This window comes from Ambystoma mexicanum, chromosome 4q, assembly GCF_040938575.1.
Source record: "Ambystoma mexicanum isolate Mex_15411 chromosome 4q, UKY_AmexF1_1, whole genome shotgun sequence".
In the NCBI taxonomy this organism is placed as follows: Eukaryota; Metazoa; Chordata; class Amphibia; order Caudata; family Ambystomatidae; genus Ambystoma; species Ambystoma mexicanum.
In genome coordinates this window covers 604156756-604176192 of record NC_090928.1, presented here as the reverse complement: position 1 = coordinate 604176192, position 19437 = coordinate 604156756, and the positions used below count along the sequence as shown (strand labels likewise).

The following is a 19437-nucleotide window of genomic DNA, read 5'->3' as shown; positions in this document are numbered from 1 at the left end:
TTCTAACACTGTCCTTGATGCGCCCCTACAATTTAGAGTCTCTTTGGGCCGGTACTTGTTCTTAATCATCCACCCTTCTCCCCCTCACCCAAATGCATTGCAAAATTGGAGCCATTCTGTTTCAATGGACGCACTTCCCACATGAATCACTGCTGTGATCCTTTCCATGGTGTACGTCTCTTGCTGTATTTGGCCAGTCTTTTGCTGTATTTGACCATTCTTTTACTGAGGGAAGGATCATTTTTTTCCAATATCTAGCATGGCAGGCAGTGCCGCCAGGAGGAGAAAGTGCACCAGTGGTGTGAGGGGGTGCCACCGATACTCCCACCTCTCCAACCCAAACAATACCAACATGGGATCAAGCGTGAATTCCTCTCCCGCCTCCTTGATACAGCCTAGAACCTCCGTCCAATACACCTGTACCCTGGGGCAGCCCCACCACATGTGCCAGTAGTCAGCCATGGCACCGCAAGCATGCCATCATTTTGGACAAGCGCATCGGATTGTATTGGCATTGGTGCAACAACTTCACAGCGTGAAGCTTGTACTGGCACGCTATAGACGTTTTGAAGGCCCTCCATCTGCTGCCATAGGTGCTCACCCACCTCCATCCCCAGGTCCCTTTCCCACCTTGCTCAAAGCCCCAATATGGCCCCTTCTGTTCCAAGAGGGCTACATAGGGACGTGAGATAATTTCCGTGTGTCCATCGTGGACCTTTTCAACCTCCGTGAGCTCTCTGCATATTCCCGTTCCACTTTTCTGCCATGAATATTCCTTTTAACCTGCGGTACAAGAGTACTGACAGTTTGCCTATTTCGAGCACCTTTTCCAGGTCCTGATTACTTATGAAGTCCCCTCCTTTCCACAGCTGACCTACCCTGGCGAGCCCACCTTCAAACCATGACTAGTACTTTTCAACCTCTGGTATGGCTTCTCTCACTGGCGGAGCCCAAATATGGCTCATTGGGGAGAGCCACCTAGTTATCCCCCACCAGTGGCCATATCACAAGTGGATCAGAGTGAGCTACAAAAGGATGCCTAAACACAGTGGAACTGGCTTCCACGCCATACTACAAAGGGATCAAGGGAAGGACAATGCCCTTAAACTGAAGACAAGTGGAAGGTAAGCCAATGCTCCAGAATCCACCTCTGAGGATAAAATATTACTAATATGCCCCTCAGGGGGTGTTGCGCTCACCTGGTCTCTGCGAGGGCGTTTGGGCACGGTTGGAGCCCTCCCTGGATTTGGCTCCTTCAGATCGCTTCTCTCCCTCAGCTGCTGCTTATTTGTGAACCAGGAAGACTGGAACTGTTCCTGGGGTAAGATGAGAGGCAGTGAGTATAGCGTGGTGGAGTCGCAGTTCCCCTCGACCCTTTCGTGCCAAAATGTGCTGCGTAGAAGTTTACCCATGCAAGCTGACTTGTTTATAAGTAAGAATGAGCTCTCCGTCCTGCTTTCCTTCAGCATGGGTGCTGTGGATGGACCTAGTTGCGTCACTGGTCCATATTGTGGAGGTCCAGACCAGCTGTGACCATTCCATCTTGAATGTAAGTGTTTGACTATGATTATTGTTCGTATCCTTTGTATTAATATTTTCCCAATGATTATTGTTCGTAACAGTATATTGTTCTCTCTCCCCTTAGTGATGAAGATGGCCCAGGAGCGCGTGATGGAGAAAAGAGTCTATTCCGGATGCCCCTCTGTTGGTAAGTAGACAGTTCCAGAAGTTGCACCCAGTTTGTGAGTTGTGCTGCTTTAGCGTGTTGAAGTCTATGCGACCGCTCACCTTGTGTCTCTTATTCCCTTTGCATACACGGCTGGTTGGCGATGGCTGGTGAGCCGTTACCGACTCCTTCTGGCTGCCGGAGAGGAAGATCCCTGTGGATGCTGCACCCGATGAGGGTCCCATGTTGGTGGAGTTCGGAACAGGTACGGATGCTGGGCGGTACCTGCGGAGGATTCCAGATGGCAGGTAAGATGAATGCGCTGCTGCAGTCGGAAGCAGCTGGCAGCACTTCCAGCGATGGTGTGGCTTCAAGGTAAGATGCGCACAGCGGTTGCAGAGTGGGAAGCTGATGGCAGTGCTTCGGGCGGTGCTGTGGTTGAATCCAGGTAAGATGCTAAAGGTATCCGGAGACTGAAGGCGCACGTGCTGAACCAGGTAAGAGTCTTCTGAACGGCGGTAAGCGTTACTCTGCTCTTAGCAGACTAACGCAAAGCGCCAGTACGCGGGTGGGGTCGGCTTATATAGCCCTGGCCCCAGCCACTCCTCTTAGACCCTGCCTTGTGGCCCCACCTTGCTCTTCCTCCTGTCTTCTGCACGTGCCTTCCCTTTACTAATAGGGCCCCGCCCGGCCTTGCTGCACGTGCCTTCGGTGTTCTGTGTGCAAAGCACACTTTGTAATGAGTTTGGTGTCATAGGCGCCAAGACTGGGTCCATTGGGACACTGCATGAAGTGAAGCACTGGGCTCCTGCCCAGTGGCCATGACGGGGGGGGGGAGCACATCACAAGTGGGGCACCAGAGTGATAAGAAGGTATGCACATGCCTCAAAGCGCACATTAAAGATATATACCTCTCCACCATACATGGAAAAGACAAAGTGTAATCTTAGTTACCAAAATCCGTCGGAGTACGAAGATTGGTTAATAATGGTGACTACATTCACATTCTATAGGTGTTACATTTATAATTGGGTAATGCTTGTCTGGTGGTGCCTCCTAAGACTACCTCTAAATTGATAACAGTAAAAAAAACTATCTCTGCAATATGTAATTGGCTGGCCCCCTTCTACATGGGCAGCATAAAATTAGAGAGTCTGATTGGTTGGCTTCTTGGACAACGGACCGGTCGTCAAGACAGGAGCCAGGCTGGAGATGGGGCAGAGATGTCCACAAACTGCTTTCCTTTCAGTTATGCATCAGCAATTGTAACTTCCACTTCTACACCAGGCTCAATACTGATTGATGTGATCTGCTTCTCAATTTCAGAAGGACTATGAAGGTCAATCGGGTGCTTGTGGATTCGCATCTGGAAATGATCCCATGTCTTGGAACCTTCACCACAGGGTGATTTTCTGGTAGTGATTTGCAGAGTCTTGGTGGGCATACAAACTGGTCCCTTAACTTTCGGGTTTTTCTCCTTGGCACCTCTAATCAGGTCAGCACACACTTTCTCGAGTGACTTTACATTGCGACTGGTCAGCGTGATTCTGATATGGTGGATTGCTACTTCCTGTTCGACAGGTGCTTTGCCGGCGTCTTTAAATGCCATGGCTAGATTTGTTTCCTGGCCGACTTATTCGTACCTACAAAGACACGAACAGCGGTGATCCAGGGGCTGACGTTGACGCTCACTGCGTGGATCGTAGAAAATTGTAGATTATAGAAAATGCCATCGCTCATTTCTAGGCCATGAGCCAGGGTGATCCCTTTGTATTTGGCCTTGTGTGGCGTCTCATGTCTGCATGTGAGGAGTAAGGCAGGTGTCTTATCTGTGTTCACTGTTAATGAATAGACTGTGTTCTTCAATTATGGGTCGTGTGATGAGGCATTGTTTGGAATTATTTCACCTTGAATTTATTAGGAATTTAGCTAATATTAATGTGAGCATTGTTTTTTTACCTCTGGGAATACTATTCTTCATGGATGGTTGTCTTATAATTGTCCTGCACCTGGCTTACAAGGGCTGGTTGTGCTCTTAATCTGAGAATATATGGCTTGCATCTTGGGAATCGTAGGGTACCCTTTCTCGGCCAATACTGTTGTCTGCTTTACTGAGTCTTTTCTGCACTCTTCACCCATGTTGCTGCACGCTAAAATGTCATCTACATATTGTATTACTGTGCTGTCAAGTTGTACATTTCCCAAGTCCATCTGCAGCATTCTAAGACTGAGGGGGATTCACAATACCCTTTGGGTAACCGTGTATGTTTTAGTTTAAACCCGCAGTAAGTGAACAAGATCATATACTGGTACTCTTCATGCAAGGGGATGTAAAAGAAAGCATTCTTTAAATAAATCACTGTAAAATATTTAGCTTTGGATGGGATGTTTATTGTGGGTGGGTTTGAAACTAATGGGAACTCTGCCACAAAAATATTTTCAGGGGGCGCAAGTACTAAATAAATCTCCACGACCCCCTGGTCGCTTTTTTCATGGAGTACACAGCTGTGTTGCATGTGGATTATGAAGGCACCAATATCCCGTGTTGCACTAAGGTGACAATAGTGTCATAGATATCTTTGTCAGCTGCTTTTGACATGGGATATTGTCTTACTAGTGGTAAGATAGCTCCCTGCTTCAATTTAATATTGACTGTCCCCACTCCTCTCAATAGATCAACGTCGTATGCACTACTGGTCCAAAATGTGCTTTGTACGTATCTTCGCGGAGAAAGGACTGTACCTTTTTTACCAGTGACATTCTCTGAGGTATTTCTCCATTTTCAATTTTTAACTGATAAGACTTAAACATCACTTTGTCTTCTCAGTCGTCAACTGTAAACCAGCTTTCATCTCCTTCATCAAAGCTCACTGTTCTCCAGTTTGGCCCTTACTCATCAACTCCATGTAAAATGAATGTCTTCCCTCATTATTGCTGCTTCAAACTCATTTGAAAATATCTGCACTTTCCTCCTCGTCCGTGGGTACTTCTGGTCGAAACAAAAATTCTGTGGGTAACCGCAATAGTCTGTCCTGTATTCTTGGAAGCCAGGCTAACAATGTCTACCCCGTAAAGGAATGCTTCTGGATTTAATGGCACTCATCTTTGTGCTTTCTGACAATAAAATTCTGAGATGAATTATTGTGCATTCACATAATGAATCCCTGGGATAGAGCATATTATCCCCAGATCAGTGAATTATATTGTCCTGTTTAATTTGTTAATCAAGTCTCTCTCCAATATGTTAACTGCTGTCTTTCAGGAATATATTAATGGCATGGACATGTCGTGTACTCCTATGGTAATGGTAAAGTGTCTGTAAAAGGAACCGTAGTTGTTGCCCCAGAAAACCGTTGTGCGTTCCTGGCAATGCTGGACATTTGGAACTTTCCATCTTTAACACAAGAGCAAGTCGCTTCCGTATCTACTGAAACCTCTGCCTCTAGGTTCAAACCCTTGCCCTTGTGGCAAAAAATTATATTCTCCCCATCCTCCAAGATTTCTGTTTGCTGCTGCTGACTGTAGCTGCTGTGTCCCTTGTGTATTAAAACCTTCACCTCCACTTGTCAATACTGCTACTTCCACAGAGAATTTCAACACTTATTTCTTAACCAACTTTGCTTCGTCAATCTTCCTGTCCTCAACTTTCTGTCTTTCTCTTGCTTTAAGAGACAAAGTTTTAACAATCGTAAATTGTATCTCTGCCCCCTGCGCTTCGCTTCCATTCTCACAATCTTTCTCAATTGTCTCTGTACTTCCCATGGAAGTCCCTGGCTTAAAATGTGATAAATAGTTTTTGTCCCACGTTTCTCTAGTTTCTGCCATTTTTCCTGAATATAAGCAGTTGGATCTTAATCTGCCTTCATTTTTTTGAGTCATAATTGCGCTCATGTCCGTGTCTGGATACTGAACCCTTAGTGCTCTACATAATTTAGCTCGACAATTATCAAAAGGTGCTCTGTCATGGTTAGTGTTCTGCGCTGTTAACCTAGAATATCCCGCTCACTTCAAATTATCATCTGATTGCTCCCCTAATGTGGCAGCAAGCAGCCTTTTTATGTCTCTTCTAAACTGTTTGATTGTATATTCGGATGTCTGGGATCTTCAATAGGCTCTGGACTCCTCACAAGTTCTTCCAAATCTAATCACGCCATCTGTTTCTCATCCCCCATGCTTGTAGAAAGGGGATTGTGCGGCCGAGTCATCTTCAACATGGTGTCCTCAATGTCATCGCCTTCGTCTTCTTGGTCTTCAAAATCTAGCCTCCCAAGGGGACTTGTCATATGTGTTCCACTCATCACCTCCTCAATATATTCCTTCCTCCATCTTGCAGAGACCTTCATGCTGCTGGTGCCATCCCTGCTGCTCCTGTACAGACTGCCAATCCTCCTTCATGTAGCCCCATCCTCTCCTTCATCTGAAAGAGTATGTTAGGTATCTCATCCACTTTTGTGGTGTCTCTCTACGCTCCTCTGTTTCTCTCTTGTTTTCGTGTCTTATCTCTGTCGGGAGTGCATGCCCCCTAATATCAACTTAATTTAATTGCCTTTCCATGCTTCTTTCCATATCTCGTCTCTCTCTCTCTCCCTCTTCCTCCTTTACCTTTCTTTCCCTTTCAACATCTTTGTCTCCATTTTTCTTCTTCTAGTCTCCATTTCTCAGTCGGCCTCTTGCCTCTTTTCTCGTTCTTTTTCAACCTTCTTTCTTTTTCCTCTTTTCTGCTCTTCTCCAGCATGGGGTCTGGCATGGATTCATATGCTCATGAATATTCCCCGTCCTCTGTAAAGAAAATCAGTTTGTTTCATTTCACTGAGCTCTGGGTCATACTGCCCCCAGCCAATGACTGCCCCCTACCTGAGCACTTCCTCTGGCAGCCATCTTCAGATTTTTACCGCGATTTTTACTGCACGTTCAAGTGTTGGGAGTCTTCGTGTTTAAAGCTTGAGCTTTTTCTGCGTTTTTGGACAGAGTTTACTCTATTTTTCGGTCAGTTGGGCCTTGTGCTCCATCAATCAGCCTTCCGATTACGGGGGCCGTTTTCAGATTCTTTAGCTCCAGGGCGGATATCGTAACTTTTTCGTAGAGGCTTCCGGAAGATTATCAGGCCTACGCCGCGTGGATCATGTCGGAGGAAAACGATTGAACACCCCTGTTCAGGATTTGCAGAGGCTTGTGGAATGTCTTTTTGGACGACAACCATTCCAAGTGCCTCCACTGCCTGTACCTGGCGCACAGAGGATTGTGTGTTTAACCAGGAGATAGCCCCTCGCATGAAGGATAGGCACATGCGACTGAACGAGTGGCTACAGGCCAAGGCCCCTTTTCTGGGTGGGTCCCAGCAGCATGCCTCCCCATGTTACAAAAAGGCTGAGCGGCCTTCTAAGTCCTTTGAGGGCACCCCTCCCGCAGGGTATCCAACAGGCGGCTAAGCACCGCAAGTCCACTGCCACCGGGAGCGCCGCTGCGACAGGCTACTTGGCGGCCAGGGCACATTCCAGAAGTCTCCAGCCTCTGTCACCAGTCAACGCTCTGGATCTTCGGCCAAGAGGAAGTCAGACCATCCGGGCAAGCTGAAGGAGAGGCCCAAGTCCATCCTACCGGAGAAGTCCAAGAGGGAGCGGGGCTCGGACCCTCCCCCTGAGGAGAATGCCAAGCAGGACAAGGCTCTGGTCCTGACCATGAAGGCCCAGGTGCACCCACCGAAGGCCCAGCCTTCTATCGGGGGGTGGCAGCCCTTCTGGGGAAGGCCGCCGAGACGGCCCCGCAGGATGCAACCCCCAAGGCCAGGGCGTCACTTCCTCCCAGGATGGAGGCTGCGTTCCGGCCCATAGAGAAGACCCCAGAGAAGATACCCATCTCCCCGAGACCTTCACCGTTGGAATGGGGGGTGCGGTGGCCCTCCAGGGTACGGATACCCCAGCTGAGGAGGAGCTCACTGGTCTGCAAACCATCCAGGAGGAGGGAAACTTAGGAAGCAGGCCCTACGACGAGCATGACAACGAAGGCGACGACCGCGAAGACCCGGTCGAGGAAGAGTAGCAAGGCAATGATGGCCTGGTCTCCCAGCTGGTGCCCCTGCAGCCTATTCTGCCTGCACCTCAGCTGCCACCCCCACCTCGGGTACCTCCTGGAGACCGCTCAGTGGACATCCTATCAGCACTGCATACGCTGGTATCAGAAATCCTATGAGGATGCCTATTGCGCCGCTGGCCGCACCAGCGACGACCGTCGCCCCCACGGGGTATCCCCCGGCCAAGAAGAAGAGGGTACACCCTCCACCTCCTCACCACCCTTCGCCCCCTCTTCTCCCCCTGGACGAGATGGATGCAGACACAGCGACGACGGGCACAGATGACAACACCCCCGCCCAGATCTTTGCCGCCGGATGAGATTGGCTCGTTCTACTCTATCTCCAGAGCGTCAGAACTTTTTCAGCTCACTCTGGAGGAGAAGGAGGGCTTCTTATATCAGCTAGCGCAGCTGCGACTACAAGGGATTCACGTGTACCCTTATCTGGACAACTGGCTCATCCGTGCCGGCTCGAAGGAGATCGCCATCGACCACACGGCGAAGACCGTGTGCCTGTTGACGGAGCTGGGGTTATCGTGAATTATGCAAAGTCTTGCTTGATTCTATTGCAGGATGAGCTGTTTCTTGGATCCTGACTCAACAGTGTTGTGCCTGGCGTCTCCGACTGTAGCGAGGATAGGGGCCATTTTGGGCAAGATACAGCGACTGTTGGCCCTGAAGGACGCATGGGTGAGGTCTATCAAGTCTCTGCTCAGCATGATGTCGTCCTGCATTTACCTCATTTGTCTGTGCAGGCTACGGATGCGTCCAATACAGGAGTTCCTCGACGCCGGTTGGATACAAGTGTCGGGAAGCTTCGAGGACAAGATCACACTCATTGAGAGTTTCCATTGAGTGATACGGTAGGGGAGTTCACCCAAATCTGTCCAGAGGTGCAGACTTCCAGACCCCACCTCACCAGGAGACTGTTACGACAGACGCCTCCCTGGAAGGGTGGGGAGCTCACACCGGAAGCCTCCATGCAAGAGGCCTGTGGCTACCGGAGGAGAAAACGTTGCACATCGTGTTGGAGCTGCGGGCAATGTTTTGGGACCTCAAGTCTTTCCTTCGTACCTCAAGGGCAAGGTGGTGCAGGTCTTGACAGACAACACCACCACAATGTTCTACACCAGGAAGCAGGGGGTCACCAGGTCCCCAGCGCTCTCCAAAGAAGCGCAGGAACTGTGGCACTGGGCCGTCACCCAAGGGGATGTTACTCATCCCGTTTCATCTGGCAGGAGTGAAGAACACCATTGCAGACTCTCTCATTCCCCTGGGATGGCCTGTTTCTGTATGTGTTCCCTCTGTTGCTTCTTAGACTAGTCAATCAACTCCGACTGTACTGGTGCAGGATGATCCTTGTCACATCGGCGTGGCCGAGGCAGATCTGGTACCCAGACGTTCTCGACATGTCAGCGGCCCCTCCAGTCAAGCTTCCGGTGGTCGCTGATCTTCCCGCCAGGGAAGGGGGCGCAATTCTGCACCACGACCCAGTATCGCTGAACCTGCAGGCCAAAGCCAGAGCATAGTCTACTCATAAATGGAAGAAGTTCACTGTTTGGTGCCGTACACAGAAGATCGACCCTCTACAAGTCACGCCTTCGCAAGTGCTGCCGTATTTGCTGCCGTTGGCTAAAGCAGCACTAGCCCATGCCTCCATCGAAGTTCATCTGGTGGCTATCTCCTGCTACATCAGATCTCCGGGAAGGTCGTTGTGGCCACACCGTCTGGTTAAGGAGTTTATTAAAGGACTGTTTGTTCCCGCCGGTGAAGGCTCCAGCACAGACATGGGAATTCAAGGTGGTGCTGACTAGGCTCATGGGCCCTCCATGCGAAACCTATGCAGACAGTTCCATTGAAGTTTTTGTCGTGGAAGACAATGTTCCTTGTGGCTATTACATCTGCACGAGTGGGTGAGATTCAGGTCCTGTCCTGTAAGCCACCTTATTTGACATTTCACGACACAAGGGTGGTGCCGCGGATGCACCCCTCCTTCATTCCCAAGATGCCGTCGGAATTTCATCTAAACGAGCCCTTGGTGTTGCCTGTGTTCTTTTCGACGCCTTTGTCGCCGGCCGAGAGGACTTTGCACTCGCTGGATGTGACTAGAGCACTGAAGTTCTACGTGGACCGCACGTTCCGGAAGACGTCACAACTTTCCATGAACTTTGGCCCTGTGAACCAAGGGAAATGCCCTCTCTAATGCTTCCATTTCCATGTGGCTCTCCGGCTGCATCACCCATTTTTACCGGTTGGCGAACGACCGTTGCCTGGCCGTCCAAACGCCCACTCGACCAGAACGATCAGTGCAACTTCGGCGTTCCTGTCTGGTGTGCCCCTGCTGGATATCTGCAGGGCTGCTACGTGGAGGTTGACTCGCATCTTCACAAGATTCTACTGCGTGAACCGGGATTCCAGGGAGGAGTCAAGAGTCGGCCAAGCAGTGCTGCGCAACTTGTTCGCTTGAAGGTGGGCCTGGTGAGGAGGGTAAGAGATGCTTGTTTTGAGCCTTTGCCACCTCCCGTGGTTGTGCATGTGTGTAGTGCTATGTATTCTTTATTCATAAGCATGTGAATCCATGCCAGACCTCATGCTGGAGAAGGAACAAGTTACTTACCTGCAACTGTTGTTCTCCAGCATGGGGTCTGGCATGGATTCACATGTGAACCCTCCTGCCTACCCCCCTGCGGCTCCTCTCTTAGTCCTACTGCCACTTTACGTGCTACCAAATCTGAAGATGCCTGCCAGAGGAGGGGCTTAGGTAGAGGGCAGTCATTGGCTGGAGGTAGTATGACCCAGAGCTCAGTGATTGGTTGTTAGGCGAAAGACAGTGTTTTTCTTTACCGAGGATTCCCAGCCTGACGGGGAATATTCATGAGAATGTGAATCCATGCCAGACCCATGCTGGAGAACAACAGTTACAGGTAAGTAACTTGTTCCTTACTCTCCTCCTGTTCCTTTTTCTCTTCTTTCTCTAACTTCCCTTTCTTTAAAATCATCCATGTCCTTTCCATCTAATTTGAGCATTATCTGTCCTGATACCCATGTGCCCAATGCAAGAGTGGTTAGCGAAACAATGGTCTCAGGCAAGCGGTTGTTTCGCTAACCTTAGTACAAGCTCTTTGCTGGTGGTCCAAAGACAACATGTTAAAAGGAAAACCTTTTCGCAATCCACTAGTCCAGGCCATTCTGACAACGGACACCACCTTCTCTGGGTGGGGAGCCCATTATCTTCATCGCACAATGCACAGCATGTGGACGCAAACAGCCCGTAACCACATAAACCTTCTAGAACTACTGGCAGTCCTCAAGACACTTCAGCTTTTCAGCAGCACCAAGCCGGTCAAATAGTGCAAGTCCTCACAGACGGCACCACTGCCATGTTTTATCTAAACATACAGGGAATGACGCACTGTCTAAGTCTGTCCAGGTTATCCCAAAAGATATGGAAGTGGGTGCTCAAGCGGAAGATGTTCCTACTCACAACACGTTCCAGGGGAACTTAATGCTCTAACAGACTATCGGAGCCGAAGTTCTCTACTACCTGCGGAATACGAGTGGCAAATTCATAAGATATTTGAAACTAAATCTTCACCCAATGTCCATATACACCTCTAGACTTGTTCGCAACAAACCTAAGGGCACAATGCCCAGACTTCGCATCCACGTTTCCCCAACCAGGGTCCAGAGGATGAGTTGGTCAGAGAAATGTGCATATGCTTATCCACCAACACCACTCCTCAACAAGATAGTGCACAAGATGCACCAGTATCTAATCCTAATTGCTCCAATGTGGGCCAACAACCATGGTTTCCACACCTATTAATGTGCAAACCAATCAAACTTCTGTGCCCATTCAACATGCTGTCCCAGCACAAGAGGGCCACATTTCATCCATACCCTCAAACTATGAACTTGGCAGCTTGGCTCCAAGTCCTAGAATTTAGGCATTTAAATCTTCCACAAAGGTGTATGGATATCCTTCAAACAGTATGGAAACACAACACTAGACACTGCTACATTAACAATTGGCAAAGAGTTGTCATTTGGTGCCGATCCCAACATAAATCCAATTGACTGTTCAACATCTAACATTCTTCACTATATGCTTTACCTACTAGACTCTGGTTTAGTATTCAATTCCATTAAAGTACACCTAGCGGCTCTGTCTGTTTACTTGTAACGCTCACCTGATTCCCGCAGAGGCGCCGGTCTTGACTGGGTGAATGCCGTATCTTCAAAGGTGATGTGTAACACACGGTTGGCTCTTTGGGCTGGACCTCTGTGCACTGTATGTCTGACTCGAAGAGTAAGATGTCTGCAGATAGAAAATATGGGATTAATGAACTGGGGTTATTGGGTGCCTCTCTCCTCTTCCCTTTCTCTTCTCCTGTAGAACCCCAAAGGTTAACGCCCTCACCTTAGGTAAGTGAACGCCGAGCTCTTCATCTGCCTCGGGGCAGGGTGCCGTAACCAGTTCCTTCACTGGATAAGGGTGCAGGCCTCTGGACCTCAGAGGACTGCTGTCCGTCGTTAACTGCACGAACGGTAAGTTCTGGGCGCTTCAAATGTCTTAAGTCTTTTGTAATGATATCTCTTGTTTTGCAGAGTTCCGGCGATGGCGGGCTGATGAGTTGAGGATCGAACCCGCGTGAGGAATAGAAGCGCCTGGAAGCACGTAGGTAAGCGCTGGTAGCCTGCTTCACGATGCGCACTAACTGTCCCTTTTATCTTGCAGGTACAAGTTCGGAGCTTTAGAGAAGCTGAAGGGTGCTGGAATACCCACTGGATTCGGCGTGGGAAGGAGTAATGGCACGTGAGTAATAAAGTTGCCCAATGTCTTTAAACGCACCTTCTTTTGTCTTTCAGATGAGGGATGCAGCGCCGAAGGCCTCCGGAGCGTGCAAAGAGCTGGTAAGCTTTTGTCTTTCAGATGCCGGAATGCAGTGCGAAGACCTCCGGAACATGCGAAGAGTAGGTAAGCCTTTGTCTTTCAGATGCCGGAATGCAGCGCGAGGTGTTGGTGACAGCCGATGGACCAGGTAAGAGATGCGCTGCCACTGAAGACCGTAGTGCTAACCTGTTCCTTCTTTGTCTTTACAGGTGCTACTGAAGACTGGATTCCAGGATGGTAAGCCTTTGTTCCCTTAGGCCCAGGATCAGAAGCAGAAGACACGATGAGCGTTCTGCTGCAGAGAATGCAGAATAACACAAAGCAAGATTCATCCATCGGGTGTGGTTTAAATAGCCTCCTGTAGTCCTTAGGTGTCTCCTTCCACAGCCACGCCTAGGTAAGAAAAGAGTTCCTGCTTTCCAGAAGAGTTCCAGTGTTCTGAACCTAGGGAGTGGCTCCTGCCCCACCCAACAGGAAAAGTAGTCCCAAACAGAAGAGGATCAGGGGTTCAACTGGCAGGTAAGTAAGCAGCATGGTCTGCTGCAGGTAAGTCCACCCAAGCATTATGAGCCCGGCGCTTCCAGCGCTGGGACTGGGCATCTTTATGAGCCTGGTGCCACTGGTGCCAGGACAGGGTCCAAAAGGTCCCAATTGGGACTGGCTGGCACTCGGAACCGGGGTTATGGGTCTGCTTCCAAGGGAGTCGGGCAAGTCCTGATCTTTTGGAAGCAGAGATCATGACATTACTATGTCCCAGAACAAGGCATCATGATGGAAGGTACCAGTTATCAGAGCGTTAATGGAATGAGTAAAAATACTATAGCCTCCCATTTCAAATTCCCCCTCCTCCCCCCCTGGTTGGGACCTTAATATTGTCCTCACAAAGCTCATGTGTCCACCCTTTGAGCCAAAGCACAAAGCCAGCCTAAAACATTTAATTTGCAAAACTGTAACTCCTGGGTCCCCATCTTGGGGCTCTTCACAAATGTAGTTTCTGCATTTACTTTTGTGCCCCCATTGTAGCAATTTGTCTCTTTAACGAGCTATCTCAAATCTAGGTTTTACTTAATTTACTGTCGTGCCCCCCTTTCAGGCTTTTCCCCTCTATACATGTGTCCCAAATCAAGGTATTACTGCATTTACTGTTGTGCCCTGTAAGAAAGGCATGGCATCAAATAAGACGGACACAAGTGATCGCAGTTCAAGGCTGTTCATAAAACTGTAAAATGGGTGAGATAAGCGCCTAATGTAAACCTAAATCTAAGATGGGAGCAAGCTACAACCATCAAATAATATAGTCCTAGCGGAGTCTAGTCAATTAAAAAGGGCCTATACTAAGAAAACTTATTGCCAATCCTGACCGCTATGTAGTGTGGGGATGATGTTCACAAGAAAAGAAAGAAGTGTTCACAAAATGATAATTCAGGATGTTATGGCCGGTCTCCCTTACCCACCTGTTTAGCACGGGACAAGGCAGGACACATGAGCACAGCACACCCCTGGGCTTCTCTTGCACAAGCTCACAGCTCCTTTGCTCTGTGCTTCTGTGCCCAAGTCTCTACTCCAGTAAAGTCTCTTGCTTCAGAGGGCCTGAAATGTCAAAAATAACGAAACAAAAGTTCGAATGGATTGTGTACTCCAACATATTCCACATCTTTGACATGTAATGTCCACAGCTGTGCACTTCAGAAACTTTTTTGGCAGAGGGCGTCCTGCGTCGATGCCGTCGGGTCGATGTCCCTCGAAGGCCTCCGTTTAGGGAGACATCACCGGATGTTATAAATAGGACGAACGGCGCCCGTAGCCTCAGTTCTGTTTTTTCCTCAAACATGTTTGCTTCGAGAACTCGGCGCGCCCCGTGTGTTTCATTGTAGAGATGTCGTCTTCTTCGACCCCTCCGACTCCGCGGTCTGGGTTCAAGACTTGCCGGGACTGCAAGTCTAAAATGTCAATTCCTGACCTGCATCGCATTTGTTTGTGGTGCTTGGGCGAGAGTCACGACACTGACGACTATTCAAAATGCCAGTCGCTGACTGCCAAGGCCTTGCGGGAGTGAAAGGGGACGCTTCCATTCTAAACCCAGTAAGTACCGAAAATTGGAATCCAAAGGGGTGTCCACAGACGACTCGAGGGCCGACTCTCCGCGTTGGGAGGAGGCCTGGGGTTCTCGGTCCCGGAGTGGTTCCTGCCATTCTTCATCCTCGTTGCGGCATTCTAGGAAGTGCTGTCACCGGTCGCCTCCCCATCTTCCTCCTCGGAGGATGGAGCCGCGAGGAAAGTGGCATGCCCGACTAAGTCCTCAACTCCGGAGGAGCAGATGTTGATGATTTTTCAATCGCAGGGCATGGTTCCGGTTGCGCCTTCTGATGAAGCTGGCAAGGAACGGTCCCGTACCGTGGCTCGCACGCCTCCGGTCCGCGACGCGAATCGCATCGGTAACCTTCGAGGTCCCGTTCGGACAAGGCTTCGGATAGTCGCAAGAGACATGCCTCCAGGTCTCGGTCCTCGTCCCGAGCGAGACCGCTGTAACCTGCTAAGGGCTCGAAGCCTGCATCGACTCAGTCGGCGCCATGTCCGTCCGACTCGGATGTCAAAGCTTTGCCTTCTTATCAGCCCTCGGCACTGTTGTCGACAGCGAAGCCTTCGGCGCTCTCGACGCTGAAGCTGTCGACGCTCTCGACTTCGAAGCCTTCGCGCCCTCAGGGATTTTTGCCTGAAATGTACTGTAGGAGTTCCCTGATCTGGTGGATCCTTCAAGGAAGGCTACTGCTAAGTCTGTGAGGCCAGTGGTGGACTCCAGGCCCTCTTCTGTCCCTAGGCCAGGTTTTCTCCTCCCTCTGGACGACATATATGAGGAGGAAGAAAGGTCTGACTTTGAGGACCCTGTTGAGCATGATGTGGCTCCTGTTTTTTCTAGAAAAGTGCTTCATCCTATACAAGCATTTTGCCCATTGACTTTGGCTTAGCCTATAGAATTGTATGACTCTTCTTGCTCCCTTCTGAAGAAGGCTTATTCTAACTGACTGATAAATGTTTATGCAAGAAATTTTGAATGTAAGAGTGTATTTGAATACCTGTATCTGTGAATCTCTGTAACTCCACTACAGCTCACATTGACCCCTCTTGAGATAAGCCTGGCTGCTCAACACGCTACCAAAACTGTGTAGTGCAAGCTTCTACCAAAGGTTGGGTTTCCTATACCTGTAGTCAGAATTGTGTGTAGTGGTCCCAAAGGGTACTGCATACAAACTTTGCTTAACACCCGGACCTTCTGGACATGTCCATCTGCCCTCCGATATGTCTTCCACAAAGAGAAGACCTACTCTCGCGAGAGGGCGGTCGGGTTCTCCATCGGGATTTCGGGACGCTCAGCCTTCACGCATGGTTTCAGAGAGGCTGAGTTACAGGGATTGGAACCTCACGGACCATTTAATGGAGGTTTTGCTTTCGGCCAGAAGGCTAGCAACTAAATCTGTGTACCGCTGCCGTTGGAATAAGTTCTGCAGCTGGTGTTGAACCATTTACATGTAATACACCGATGGTGTTTTTGTTACATCTGGCAAATATGGGGCTCCAGATTGGTACCATCAAGATAGACTTGACGGCACTTTTGATTTTTAAGCGCACTTCAGAGTAAGTTTCTTACTTTAAGATACCGTTCTAATAGTTCAATTTTTAAAGGGTCTGACGCATGTTTTCCCTCCAATCCCTTTTCAAGTCCCAGTTTGGGATCTCAACTTAGTGTTGAAGTTTATGATGGGGGCTCCATTTCGAGCCATTACACTCCTGTCCTTTTGAGGCTACAAACCCTAAAAAACATCTTTTTAGTAGCAATTACATCTGCCCGAAGGGTGAGTGAGCTTCACACTTTATCCTGCACGCCTCTTTACACTGTCTTTTACAAAGATAAAGTGGTGCTGAAGTTGAAACCCACTTTTCTACCCAAAATTGTCGAGTTTCATCTCACACAAAAGTTAACTTTACCATCTTTTTACCCTCTACCACATCCTCGGAAGGAAGAGGAGAGACTTCACAGGCTTGACCCTAAACATGCACTGAGTTTTTACATATCTAGAATGACAAAGTTAAGACAGAATGACCATTTGTGGACTATTCAGGTCAGACATTGGGTATGGCTGTTACCAAACAAACACTATCCAGATGGATTATATTGGCAATATCAGAATGCTACAAACTGGAAGGAAAAGATCCTCCAGAAGGCCTAGGGGCTCATTCGACCAAAGGCATGGCAACTTCCTCTGCTTTACAAGAGGGAGGATAGCTCGGTGGCAGCGTACTCGCCTTGAAAACATGACGACACGGAGCAACACGGGTTCGATCCACGCTTAGAAACCTTTGGGTATTAAGCGCGTTATAAATAACCTATCATATCAGAGGGGAGTACCACATGGTCATCTGTACACGCCCTCACTAAAAATATTTTAGACTCTTCCTCAGGTCAGAAAACTGCATTTGGCAAAGCTGTTTCATTCTGTGCACACACATCCATAGAAAACATTCTAATGTCCTATAAATTCTGACTCCCACCTCCAAATACTGTAAACTTCTTTGGGAGTGTATCAAATATAAGGAATACGTGGGAGGACACAATCCATTCAAAGAACAAGTTACTTACTCCTGGTAACGTTCTTTCGACTGGATGTTCCTCCCATGTATTTTTATTGCCCCTCCCAACCTACCCTGCAGTAGAATATCCCTTGCGGTTAGTTTACGCTCTCTCGGGAGGACTAAAGGTCAGGGTGTAAAAACAGAACTGAAGCCAAGGGCGCTGCATGTGCTACGGAGGCCTCCGAGGGACATGGAGTCGACGGGCATCGACGCACAGTGACCCCACTGCTGAAAAAAAATTCAGAAGCAGCAATGCTGGATATTGGAAATATCAAAGATAAGGAATACGTGGGAGGAACATCCAGTCGAAAGGAGGTTACCAGGGGTAAGTAACTTGTTGTTCTTCCCTTCTCCAGACTAAGCTCTTCATCCTGTACAACTCGGTGCCGGTGAGTGCTCAATCCTTGTCCTCTCTAGCAAGCTTTCTATCAAATCCTCCCAGGCATCTGGTGGTGGGTTTAGGGATCAAGAGCTGAATCATCTCTTAGCACGATAGATTAGCAAGCAGTTAGAAAAACTTAATGCAGAGGCTTCAGAAGTCCACCAAATACTGTTTTGCCTTTGCTCCTTTAAATGAGCACAAGAAACAAAGCGGACTGCCCCGTCCTGATGACCAGAGAATATGTATTCACGCTTCAATGGGTCACGCAGTACCTATGAATGCTAGCGCTGGTCTGGCTCAGGATCCAATCTCTTTTGCCTGTATTTTGCTTATCCCCTATTAGTGAAAGGTGTATATACTGACTTTTAGACTTTTTCCCCAGCAAACACCTTCATGATGGTGAATGTGACTGTAAAACCGATCCTGGCTGTTGGCTGTTTATTCTGCCCAGCGCACTAGATCTACATTCGTCTTAACAATGCTCATGGCTCAATGGCCATCAGCCGAAGGTATAGGGGGTGGTTCAAAATTGGCTCCTTTCTTTAAGACTGGTGAGCTTTTATTCTATGAATACCCACAGTGATTTAATTAATTTCCATCCGGTATGTTTGCCCCTCAAAGCTTGTACATTTCAAACTTGAAATTCCACGACACTCAAATAGTAAAACAAAATCCTATGCACTGACACACCTACCTGTTAATTGAAAAGGACTTTGGAATCAAATGAACCAAGTAGGTGTTTGACATGTATCTTCATGTATGTGGATGGACAAACAAGATTGATGATGGGGATGGTGTGCAGTCATAATGTCGACATCAATAATGTCGACAGTCAAAATGTCGACAAATTAATGTCGAAAAACAATAATGTCGACAAACAAAAATGTCGACATTATTCGATATTTTTTCGACATTAATTTAGTGTATGCATAAATAAATAAATATATATATGATGTGTTGAGTATGAGGGGTGGTTGGGGGGGTTTGGGGGGGTGGCAGGGGGGTGTTGGGTGAGGGGGGGTTGGGGGGGGACCCCCCCATAGTAAATACAATTTTTATTTATTTAATTATTGAATAAATAAATAAATAATTGGTATGTGTTGAGTATGAGGGGTGAAAGGGTGGTTGGGGGGGTGTGGGGGGGCGGCAGGGGGGTGTTGGGTGAGGGGGGGTACAATTAGTAAATAGTAAATAGTAAATACAATTTTTATTTATTTAATTATTGAATAAATAAATAATTGGTATGTGTTGAGTATGAGGGGTGAAAGGGTGGTTGGGGGGTGTGGGGGGGGGTGGCAGGGGGGTGTTGGGTGAGGTGTTGATAGTTTTAAGGGTTTATAGTCATAATGTCAAAAAAAAAATGTCGACATTTTTTTTTCGAAAAAATGACTTTTTACATTATAAGTATAGGATGTCGACATTTTTGTCTGTCGACATTTTTTTTTCGACATTTTTGTCTGTCGACATTTTTTTTTCGACATTATGACTATAAACCGATGGGGATATGAATGCATGGGATTGATGTTGGGCATGTGATTTATTTTATTGGACATTTGTGTGGTGCCTATACACAAGTGTTTCCAAGCGCCACAAGACCAGATCGTGGGGTTGGGGGAGGGGCGAACATGTGAATTCACAAAGTAGAACAAACATGGTTATACTGGCCTTGTGACAATCCTACTGTGCAAGTGCGTGACAAGGTGGTAAGTGCAAGGGGGGAGAGGGTGAAGTGCAGCGGTGGGGTGCCCCCAGGGAAGCAGTGCAGGGAAGTGCTGGGAGGGCCAAAGTGGCAAGTGC

General features: G+C 48.3%; 2 protein-coding genes across 3 annotated transcripts in view; one reads left to right on the top strand and one right to left on the bottom strand.

Annotated features, from left to right (window-relative positions):
* ETAA1 (ETAA1 activator of ATR kinase) overlaps positions 1–19437 on the top strand; it is a 187825-nt gene that overhangs the window by 164896 nt on the left and 3492 nt on the right. The gene's annotated exons all lie outside the window — the stretch shown is intronic.
* Positions 2898–3340, bottom strand: LOC138467092 (small ribosomal subunit protein uS10-like). Its single transcript, XM_069607234.1, has one exon. The coding sequence runs from the start codon at positions 3273–3275 to the stop codon at positions 2916–2918; it is 360 nt and encodes a 119-aa protein (XP_069463335.1). The 5' UTR covers positions 3276–3340; the 3' UTR covers positions 2898–2915.

Coding starts and splice junctions, on each gene's coding strand:
- LOC138467092 (XM_069607234.1), bottom strand. CDS start 3,275: ATGGCATTTAAAGACGCCGGCAAAGCACCTGTCGAACAGGAAGTAGCA.